At 36.3% G+C, this 11,865-nt stretch overlaps 1 protein-coding gene across 3 annotated transcripts; it reads left to right on the top strand.

The window, feature by feature from the left end:
- Positions 1-4,367: 4,367 nt before the first annotated feature.
- On the top strand, positions 4,368-8,785 carry LOC147299720 (uncharacterized). 3 transcript variants are annotated; one of them, XM_086229207.1, is made up of 4 exons: positions 4,368-4,912; positions 5,000-5,111; positions 5,296-5,359; positions 6,092-8,785. In XM_086229207.1, exons 1-4 carry the CDS (start codon positions 4,614-4,616, stop codon positions 6,094-6,096), a joined length of 480 nt encoding a protein of 159 aa, XP_086085333.1. In that variant the 5' UTR covers positions 4,368-4,613; the 3' UTR covers positions 6,097-8,785. The 3 variants fall into 3 exon arrangements, with proteins under 3 accessions (XP_086085333.1, XP_086085332.1, XP_086085334.1); XM_086229206.1 differs by having other exon boundaries at positions 5,000-5,116; XM_086229208.1 differs by lacking the exon at positions 5,000-5,111 and having other exon boundaries at positions 4,368-4,919.
- Positions 8,786-11,865: the final 3,080 nt, after the last annotated feature.

Below are 11,865 nucleotides of genomic sequence, written 5' to 3'. Positions count from 1 at the left end.
CATGTCTTCGTGCCTTTGTTGCCTTTCTTTGTTCTCCTTGGCCAACTGTAGGCGTTGAGCTGGGAACATCTTGGACTCATGGTACAAGTTATTGATACTCTCAGCAATTTGAGCCATTTGGCCGGGGGAATTATCCACCTTGGCCTTCTTTGAGTTGTTTCTTCTTGGTGGCCTCGGACGACTACCGAAAAGTGGATGAAATGCCAGATAATCCTCATATGCTCTTAGTCGAATTGGTTCAACATGTGTCATCGGCCTCGTTTGGTGTGTCGTCAGCCTTTGTAGGGGTGTTGGTTGCATTGTTTGGCACTGAATATTGCCACTTCACATGGTGTCGCATCTTGTACCAACAATGGTGATAAGCAAAAGAACATCTGAACTTGCTCGTTTCTTGGTATCCTGCGTTGGCAGAGCTCACCTATTAATATAAAAACAAATCAATAAATTATATTGAAAATTAAAAATAAATCAATAAAAAGTTTTGAAATTGCATAATAATCAATAAGGTTTTTGTTTCCCATATATATATATTGATCACCCACTTTTATGTTTTTATACCATAATGGTCAATTGGCCCAACCCATTTCATTATATCATTTAATATTTGGCTAGGAAATAACGATGACAGGACCGACCCCAGATTCCACCCTGGAACCCAGAGTGATTTTGTAGGGACCAACACCGATAGTGTGTCGGGTACACTTATTTTAATTTTTTTGTAATCGCATGATCGATTATTATAAGGAATCCAATCTACGTGAGAAATTCTACTAAAAATTCATCAACATCTCCCCTATAAATTGAACAATCTCACCTGTAAAATAATTGAAATTCACGCTTCTATACCAACAACCAACCCCAATCGTAATCCAACAGGGTCTCAAACCCTCACCAAATATTCAAAGCATAACTAATAATGATTTATAATCACTAGTTATTTTTATGAATACAAGGAGCACTTTGATTGCACAAATACCAATAAGGTGGAGATATATAAACTAGAATTCCTCGACGTGACACAGTCCAACCTCAGCTATCTCATACCTTGGGAAAACGTTATAAACAAAACATAAGAAAATTCTCAGTGAGTGGACAAAAATAAACTTTAAAACCTTTCCTTTTAAAAAAATTTTTAAAACTGTTGATTTTCTTTGAGCTCATTTTCCCCCAGTTTTAAAACTCATTTCACAACTTAATTTTCAAAATCATCTCAAGTTTGTAGAGATTGGAGAATCATGATGCATAAGAAACTCATTAACATGATATGTGTGAAATACATGCTATGCAATAATAGGAGTAACTCATCAAATGCATCGAGTTAGTAAAACAATTAATTGGAAATAAAACTTTGAAGATGATATGCTCAAACTTAAAACACGAGCTGATAGTCAAATTTCTTAATCATATTCTCAAACTGAAATTGATACTATCAAACAGTATATAAAAATCATAAGCTATAAAACTGTCATCTCCAACTGAATAGTCACTAATACTGGAAAACTCACACCATACTAGTACTTGGGGGAAAAACTGGTCATACACATGTACGGAATACTGCATTGTACCAGGCAATTGGCAAATGACTATCATATGTGCACGCAGAGCTGCCCCAAAGAGCTAATTGATATCACTGTCTGATGCAATGCGTGATAGGAAATAAGGGCAAAGGACACGAACTAAACCAACCTTAATCCTTGTTGATTCTCAAGAACGAGAATAGCCAAGAAAAAAAAAAAAAAAAAAAAAAAAAGACTATGCCTTGTTGATCCCACAGGATGCCAAGTTGTTAGAAAGAATTATGAGAAAAGTCTCAATTTTTATTAATCAATATCTAACCCCGAATTCAACGCGGGGAAGTATTTAAATACTAACAAAACCCTAACAAATTGATTAGGAAAGTAAATAAGTTAAAACCTATTACTTTTCTTTTAATAGTTAAAATCTACATTCAAAATCCTGCTCCACGTAGGATAACAATATTCTATTAGATTTCTACTATTTACAAATTGTGTCATTATGTAATTAATATTTATTTTCAAATTGTGTCACTCTTTAATTGCCGTGAATTCTCCAATTAGAAAAAACTCCTTAATTAAATTCATTAAAACACTTAATTTAAGGCACCTTTTATAGTGTGATATATATATTTATATATCTCAAGAATGCTCTAAAACTAACTGATTAGTAAGTTAATACAAAGCTAATCACCATGTTGGGCTCACCGCACAATGTAATCTCAAAATCTGAACCGTCTATTTTTTAGGCACTACTTCAAAGATCATCCCTATAAAAAATCTTTTTAGTCATTTAGTCATTTAGTCATTTGATTATAACAACAATTATTTATATGCTTTTATCAGAAACACTGATCATCTATTTATTTGATCTCAATTAGATGACTAAATGATTTCCGATTTAGTTGATTTTTTGCAATGATGATTTTTGAAGTATGGCCTAAATAATTAACGTTCGAATTATGAGATTAGTTATGTGGTGGTCCCAAAAGCATGGTGTTTGTGGATAAACCCACACCGATCCAACAGCCAACTATGACTGGACACGTGGTCGATCAGACCCAACTTCGGTGTTTGACTTCCCAGTGGTCAAACTTTGACCTCCACATCATCACAGCTCGGCACTCCCTCTGTCAGCTCAGATCGGGTCGCCACGCTGAGTCTTTCTTGCCCGGTCCGACCCGAACCGATGACCATCCAAAGGATTGAGTGTTCATCTTTCCACGGTCATCCCGGTTCGGCTCGGCTCGGCGTGGAGGAAACCTCGTTTCGAGTTCTAGCGCCAACCAATTGTGACTCGGAAGGACCCCAATCAACTGGATCGGTTCGGTTAGGAATTCCATGTCCGATCCGATCACACATGGGCTTCATGTATACACATAAAAACATGCGTTCGGGTCGGCTCGGCTCCACGTCACCATTCCAAGGAAGATCACGTTGGGATGAACCGCCACACTTAAATGCACCTGACAAAGGTCTTCTGACAAAAGAGACTTCCCAGCCCACATTCTTGACTACTGAGGCAGTTCACCTGAATCTTCCATACTTGCATTCAATGCAATATTGAATGCAAAGGAGATGGGTAGCTGTGCATGCGACTGTTCACGACCGAACACGTGGATCTTTCTCAACCAGCCAATCATATGCAGGTATCTTACTCATCTCAAATCTCCTTTGCCTATATATACCAACTAGGGGTGTGATTTGGATTGGAAAATCCGAATCCGACCGATTCCTATCCGAAAATTTCCATTTTTATTCCGAATCCGAAAATGCCGGTTTTCCAACTTGGAGAATTTGTGAAATTGAAATTTTAGGGTTTGAAATTGAAATTGAAATTTGTGAATTTGAAATTCTTGTAATGAAATAATGGAATTAATTTATGGAATATGGATAAATCATAGAGTATGAACTATGAAGTTATATGATGTTTCAGGAAACATGAGATTAATATATAAATCAACTTATATCTTGTTATAGACAAATTATACATAGAGTATGGAGTTATTTATGAATGAATTTGAAATTCTTGTTAAAGACAAATTATACAAATTAAAGGAAATTTAGTATGCCACTATGAACAATTAAACATTATTTGTTATTAATTATGTATGTGACAATATGTCTTTGCAAATTATGCAAATTATAGAATATGGACAAATTATACAAATTATGCAAATTATGCCCTCTTAATATTAATGTAAATTATGTAATACAAATTATACAATTTACAAATTATAACAGTATTTGCCTCCAGCACGCATTATATTCATCTTATATCACATATATACTACTACATAATTTGGTTTTTTCAATATTTTTTATCAATGTAGTAGATAATATGTTAAATAAACATATGTTAAAGTTTTATTCAAAATTTCCGTATTTTAATAGTAATTTTCGTCGTTTCTGTCTATTTTTTGTCGAAATTACCTCAAAATTTAATTTCTTGTCAATAACCAAGATATATGGAGAATAAATGTTTTCTCCAAATACAAAAAGTCAACATGTGTTTAATGTTAGTTATGCACGCTTAAGGGCATTTTGGGTATCTCGGAAATTGTATTGTAGCTTAGGCATAGTGTGTTTCCTTTTTTGCCCCCCTTTTTTTTTAGTTGCTTGCCATTGTAATTAGTGGGTTATTTGGGCCTGTTTTGGTCATTTTGCATCTTTTTATCTTCTTCCCCTCCTTTTTATGTTTTTTTACGCCCCCGTGCCATTGCTTTCCTTTTCTTCTTTTCCCTCTCAGTCTTTTTTTTATTTATCTACGTGCCATTCTGTGAATACCAGGGTTGGGTCTGCCCTTTTTTGTCATTCACCCTGATTATTGTTAGAAAGCAAAAAATACTGGAACACTCTCATCTCACGCGCCTCTCTCTCTCTGTTCTCCTTCGTTCTCTCTCTTTCCGCCCCCTTTATCCGGCCGTATCTCTACCGTCCAGCGACGTATGCCGACGATATGTGTCCCAATTGCTTCCTCTTCTCTTCCTCTTCATTTCTATGATATTTGATTAACCCAGAAATTATGCCAAACTCGAAAAGACACCCAAACCCGATCGAGTCCTCAGGCGGTGATCCGTCAATTCCGGCTGAGTTAGGATGTCGGACCGGGTGGGTTTTGTTCCTCCCATCGTTCTGAGGATGAAGGGGTCTTCAAATTGCTCAACCGACCGCCTTGCATGGAGTTTCGAGGCGGAGAAGTCTGGCAGCCTTCCGCCGCCGATGTTGGCGATTCCGGCGACGGATGGTGATGATTTGGTCGGGTTTTGCTCCTCTCTTCCAGGCCTTTCTATTGGTGTGCTTGATCTAAGTCAATTGGGTCCCGAAATGAAAGCTCAAACCCTAGCTCCGCCGCTGCCACCGTCACCTGCGACGGCTCCAGTGATTTTACGCCTCAGGTTTTGTGTGAGTTTTACTCCTCTTTGTCTACTCTGTCTGATTGTTGGATCGAATTGTTCAATTGGTTGTGAAATCTGTACTTCTAGGTTTTGTACCCACTGCCACCACGATTCCCGCCGGCGCCGGCGACTTGATTTCTGTGTTTTAATTTCATGTTCCCATACTTTCTTGGATTTGAAGATTGGTTTCTTTTTTGGGGTAAGGTATGGTTTTTTTCGCTGGTTTTAGCTTTGGTATGTTTCTGTTCAACTTTTAACTCTCAAGGTTTTGGTTGATTTCTATAAAAAAACATTTGAATCATGCCTTAGTGAGTATCATCAAATTCACAAAATTTTGGGGTACTATAATGACTGAGTTTTGCTTATTCCCTTTTTCACTGCAGATATATTGCACTAATGGAGATTTGCTTCACCAGGCTTCGTTCTATTCTGAAGAAGACTCATTTGGTAAGCAATTTCAGACATTATTATTCGAATTGTTTTTGTTTTTAGTACAAATGGTTTTTCAGTCTTTTAAAATAGGCAGTTTGGTTTGGTTAGATATAAGTTAGGAATTGTAATTAGATTGGTTGAAATTAGTGGTATATATAGTTTTATTTTCGTTTATTTGACAGCTGGTTTTGAAGTGCTTAATTAATTTTAATTTTATTGTTGCATTGAGATCTCTCAGAAAATATCAACAAAAGTGAAAGGATAATATATGTTATTGTTTGTATGGATTGGTAACTTGGATTTCTGTTAAAATCCAAAAACCTAAACTAGAACCCTCTGCCACCGTGACCTCCGCTGTGTATGGCTCCGGTGACCGCTATTTTGAGTGTTTGTGATGGATTGAAATTGGTTGATAGCTTGAGAACTCTGATTTTGTTTGTAGCCGCTGACTTGGTTGAGCTGGATTGCATTGAGATATGTTAATTTCCTAGGTGAATGAACATGGTTAAAGTGAATTTAGTTTAGGTTGGTACACTGATCTAATTGGTCATTACATGATTGAATTAAGATGTTTTTCCTGTTAATGAAATGACTGGATCATTCTTGATTTAAGAATTATTTGATGATGTTCTGTTATTAATTGAATAATCGGATTATTATGGACTGCTAATGGTAGCTGATTGTAGACTTTGAGCCGCTACATCTGCATGCAAAATTTATATTCTCATGTGAAATGATTCTTTGTAGGATAATGGATAAGCATTTGAAGTCCCTTGCTTCAAGGTATCTTCATGCCAAATTCATCAAGCTGGATGCAGAGGTCAATGTAAACTTCAATCACTATTTCTTCTATTGTTGCAATTAATGCAGCTTTTCGTGTTTACTTGGGCTGACCCTACTTCATTGCAACCTTCCTTTTTGGTCATTTAGTTAGGAAAGTATTTCGATGACAAATTAACCGTTTGAAAATGAAATGCAGAATGCACCCTTCTTCGATCGTCATTTAGTTATAAAAAATTATATATATATAATTTACTAGATCAATTACCTCAGCTAAGCTAAATAATTATATGTTATATATTGCATGACAGTGTAGTAATATATTTGACAGGACCGACCCCGGATTCCACCCTAAAGCCCGGAGAGGTCCTGCGGGAATCCAAATTCAAGGAAAATCCTACCGAAAATTTGGCAGAACCTCCCCTAAAAATGGACTAACCCAGAAATTTCAAACCTGTTAAAAAGCACTTCTAAACCGCAACCACCTCTACCACAACCAAAAAGGGTCTCAGACCCAACAATTTCATAGAGAAACCAATTTAATATTTAAGGTGGTTATCAGAGCCTCTATTCTATTACAAGGAATTTCTACAAAAAAAATTAAATGGCGCCTACAGTGTCCGACTAGGGAGATGGATGTAACTGTCTGGACGTGTTTGGCTCGACCTCCACCAAAGCTACTACCTAGGGGGACAATTTAAGACAAAACAAGAAAAACGGTGAGATAGGCTCAGTGAGTGGACAGTTTAATAAAAAAGAAAACAAAAGTAAAATTTCTGTTTCAGAAAATCCTCCAAAAACCACGTTTAGCTCTAAAACCTCATGTCACTCTGTTGAAATCCCCCAGTTTAAAACCATAAAGTTTATTTAAACTTAAGAAATCCAATAAAACAATATATATTTTCTCAAGATAACAATTTCCTAAAACAAAAGAACCATAAAACATCGTAACAGCAACCTTGATAGAATTCAAAAGAATCCCTCACTTAAAATCATATTTAATAATTTCTGAAAATAACTAATTTCATTTTCCACCATGCTATATACCTTGAATAACCTGGCCATACACCTGTGCGGAATTCCTGCATCGCACAGGCAGGCAATATCCTGGCTATACACACGCATGGAGTAAAATCTAACACGTGCAGGCAATATCCTGGCCGTACACGTGTGAATAAAATCAGCACGTGCAGGCAATCCTGGTCATACGTGCACGCAGAGCAGCCCCCAAAGGGCGAAGCATCCCGACACACGGCCCAAAGCCTATATGTGTGCCGTGATGGGTCCCAAAGACCTATCCAATCTAATAACCTGGAGGGTACTGCAAGGGCGGTTCGAAAACCAATTTTTCCATAACCCAAATAAATCTTTTTCCATCAAGAATAGATTATTGTACTTTCCCAAGAAACTTTAAATCCATAAACTTATTGCATAAATTCCAAATTCAAAATAAGTTATCCTCCACAACGAAAATTCCCAAATTAACTAAGGCAATACTCAACCTGGAAATCTCATTTACAAATTTTCAAAGCTAGGTAAAATCTCATATGTGGTTTTCAAATGATTAAATAGGCAAATAACCATTTAAAACCCATAATTCAATTAAAATCAAGGTCAAATTCACAAGTTATCATATTTGGATAAAATCATTATAAGAATCATGATTTAAATCTCGAAGTTCATGAAAATCATTTTAAAGAAAACAAAATCCAACACTACTCAGAAATCAATTACTCAAGATATTAAACATAAACAAACAAATCCATGAATTTATAAAACGTTCAAGAAACCAAGTCCACTCACAGTGATAGCCCTAGCTTCGATCCTCCGTCGGATCGTCACGAGCCACGGTCGTCTCGCCTATAAAATAAACAATCAACGAAATATAATTAGTTCCGACTCAAGGCACTTAAACGTAAATGTGTGCTTAACTTAACATCACACCCGACTCCCATTCTAGCTCGACGATTCCCAACCTCCACTCGTAGACTCCAAACCCCTTCATAAACACTCCGGAAGCTCCCTGGCTCGGCCTAACCAAAAACGTCCTAACCAAGATCAATAACTCACTCCACAATTGTCCAAAATTAATCCTTTATTCACGAATGGTAGCGGGGGTTCGGACTCACTGCAGGAGCCGTCCAAAGTGGCTGCCCCAACTCCAAATTCAGCCAATTTTATTTAATTTCAACCAAACCCATTAATTTTCTCAGTCCTAAACAACTATTGAGTTTCCTAGGGAAGGAATTTGTCCTAGACAACAACACAATAGCCCCCAAATCTGAAAACCCAAGATAATCCCGAAATGGCTATAATTCCCAAAATTTCAAATTCTCAATTACTCAAAATTAATCAACCTAAGCTTAAGAGAATGAAAGCCCAATGAAAGAGGAACGATACCCACCTAGGATGGAGGTGATTGGGGCCGAAAACTGGTCGGAGAAGGGAAGAGAAGCCGGTGGTCAAAACTGTCTTTTCCGAGCTGGATTCACGCGCAGAGGTGGCTGGGCTGGCTGGAGGAGCGCTGGGGGAGGTCGCCGGCCTGAGGGAAGGTCACCGGAGAGTGGCGACTGCGAGGGGAGGTCGGCGTTGATGGCCAGTGCTGCGCACAGAGGGAGAGAGCAGAGAGAGAACACGGGGAGAGTGAGAACAAGGAGAGAGAGAGAGAGAGTAGGCTCGGGGGTGGTTGGCGCCTAAGGGGTGTGCTCGCCGGAGGTCAAGGCCGACAGGGTGGCCGCCGATGGTGAGTGGGGGTGGCTGGGGTTATGGCGCAGAGGAGAGGGTGCGGGGGAGAGGAAAATAGGGAGAGAGTGCGGGGATGAGAGAAATAAAAGGGAGAGAGAGAAATCACTAGAAAATTCTAGAGAGAGAAAAAAATCAGAAATTTTTCTTCTGATTTTGGGTATTTAAAACGCACTTTTATAAATTTACAAAATTGCCCCTCACTTCACATGTCCGTATCTTTCAAACCGTAACTCGAAACGACGCGTGCTACATGTCTACGAACTCGTGGACTCGAAACCTTTCCAACGGACCCAAAGTCAAAATCGAAAGCCCATTTATTTTAAAAGTCAACTTTGGGTCAATCTCAAATTAAAACAAAAATAAATATTTAAATCAAAATCCTTTTTATTTTTCCAAATAAATCTCAAAAAAATCTTTAAAATACAATTTCACATCTAAAAAAAATCTCTTAAAAACATAGTTAAATAAAAATTTAAATTTCTAGTGGAAATTTGGGTCGGGTCGTTACAGTATTAATATATAATTTACTTTTGTGTGATATATTGTTTTGTTGCTGGAAAATTTGACACTATTTCTATAATTGTCTGTTTAGTAGTTCCTCCACTCACTCTCTAGGAGCCGCATTGTCCAGGTAAATTTCTTATCATTTTTTCTTAACAGTGTAGTAATTTATATAAATGGATTGGGGAACTGGAGGGAGAAGAGTAAGTTTCATCTGGCCGTTATTGCCCAGATGAAGCTTAAGCAGATAAAGAGAGGAACATGGGACTCTTTAGACTTTTAGGAAAAGAATGAGTGAACGTAGAGAGGAAAGTGGGGAAGATTTAGAAGATAACAAAGAGAAAATGACAAGTTGATTGTTAAATTGTCTTCGTTATTTCCAAAATAATTCTTTTTACAAGTGAACTATAAATTAAAAAAAATTTATGTAACAGCTTCATTTATAAAATTTAAATAATATATAAAAAGACATCTTAAAAAATGTATGTAACAGCTTCAATTAAAAAATGTTTGTACAAAATTTACATTTATGATGTACTCTACATTTAAACAGTTGTTCTCTGTATATATGTATTCATCTATCTTTTTCTTGGGCTGGCCCATTTTTTTCGATTTTTTATGTATAGCAGCCTCTAAATATCATTAATTGATTCGAACCATCCAATATGAAATCACTGCATCTTAGCTTGCCATGATATGATAGATATTAATTGAATAATTGGATAATTAAGAAATGTTAATGGTCATGCTGTTGGTGTTTTGTGATGGCTGTGATGATTTTGATTGTTGATGAGTTGGCTTGAGTTGCCAAAATAGTTTTCATATTATGTGTCAAAGGCTCACTGTTTCTTAAGCTACAGGGACAGAACCGGACAGAAACGGTGAGTTGTCAATTTCTGTTTTTAGTTTCTTTCCCTCTTTTACTTGACCTTTTCTTGGCAGCCAAACAGAGGCCAAGCCAATTAAATTCCAATTGACTATTTGATTGCAGCATTTTATTTTAACTGGGTGTTCATTTTGTGAGCTTTTGATTTTCTTGATGTTTAAGATCTAAATTTCATTTGCTATTGATGTCAATGTTTACATACATATTTAGATTTTCATATTGGTGTTGCCCACAAGCACTATCTGTAAGCCTCAGGCTCAAGGTAAAGTCTCCACTTTTTTCTCTCCTCTGATCTCTCTACAATTTGTATAGATTAGTTGGTATAGTCTCTGTTCCTAATTTCTCTTGCTCTTTTAAAACCATTTTAGGAAGCTGTTTTGATCAATTAGGGTGACTAAATCTTCTCCTATTTGATAAAGATTTGGATTTAACAATCTAACAGAAAATTGTGAGCTGTCAATTTATGTTTTTTTTATTTCTTTCTCTCTTTTACTTGGCCTTTTATTGGCCGCCAAACATAAGCCAAGCCATTTAAATTCCAATTGACTATTTGATCCCATGTATTCTTGGGACTTTATAGCATTAAGGGGTGATCGAGAAAACTAAACTTCAGTTTCATTAGAGAAGGATAGGAGGAAGAATTCCACACCCGTGGCACCGCACGGGCACATTTACTAAGTATAGATTGATAAGGAAGAAAATATTCTAGCCTACTATGTGTTTAGAATTTTTCTTAAACTACTTTTATTGTGGCTGAGTATGCGATGCTTATTTTGCTTACGTCTTGATCTGAAATAATTTGAGTTATTTTTCCATCACAAAATCATATACACAATTTGATCATTATTTACAATCTTTATTATCTTAAATTTCACAACATAATATAATAAACTATATTTTCATCTATATATATATATATGTCACCAGTTTTATATACTCAAATCACAATTATCTTTTCACTTTTCTCACCTGCAACAACACACAGGCACAATAAATTGCAACACCTCAAAGACATGCTTTCTACTTCTTAAAAAATTGCATATATGACTCTAAAAATTATGAACCAAACTATGAAAACTAATTTCCAACTTCCTCTATTTGTACTTTTCATCCTCTATCTCCAGCGTACCGTCCTTCATTTATTGTGAGATTTTACATTAATGTCATTTTTAACAATAGCTTAATTTCTCCTGTTGTGCAAAGCTGCTTTTCATTGGTTAACTTCTCTCTCTCTCTCTCTCTCTCTCTCTCTCTCTCTCTCTCTCTCTCTCTCTCCAGATTTTTATGCCTTAGTTAAAAGTTCTCCTTTTTTTATTTTCCTAAGGCCTTCCTTACCCTGCATTATTGTGAGATTTTTAGTTGTAACTTCATTTTTATGCATGAATTAACTTCTACTGTTATGTAAAACTACTTTCAATTGGTTAGAGGTGTTCCTTCTAATTCAATGGCTTAAATTGCAAGAATTATTTTTACCAGCCTCTTCGGATCTTGCATCTTATCAATCTCATTCAAATAAAGTTTTTACATTCATATGTGTTTTTATTACACTTTAAAGAATTTGTCTGCACTTTTAAATTACATAGACTCAAATTTTACCATTATACACACT

The sequence above is a fragment of the Dryas octopetala genome, chromosome 1 (genome assembly GCF_963921425.1).
Source record: "Dryas octopetala chromosome 1, drDryOcto1.1, whole genome shotgun sequence".
Classification (NCBI taxonomy): domain Eukaryota; kingdom Viridiplantae; phylum Streptophyta; class Magnoliopsida; order Rosales; family Rosaceae; genus Dryas; species Dryas octopetala.
This window is presented reverse-complemented; position numbering and strand designations above follow the sequence as displayed.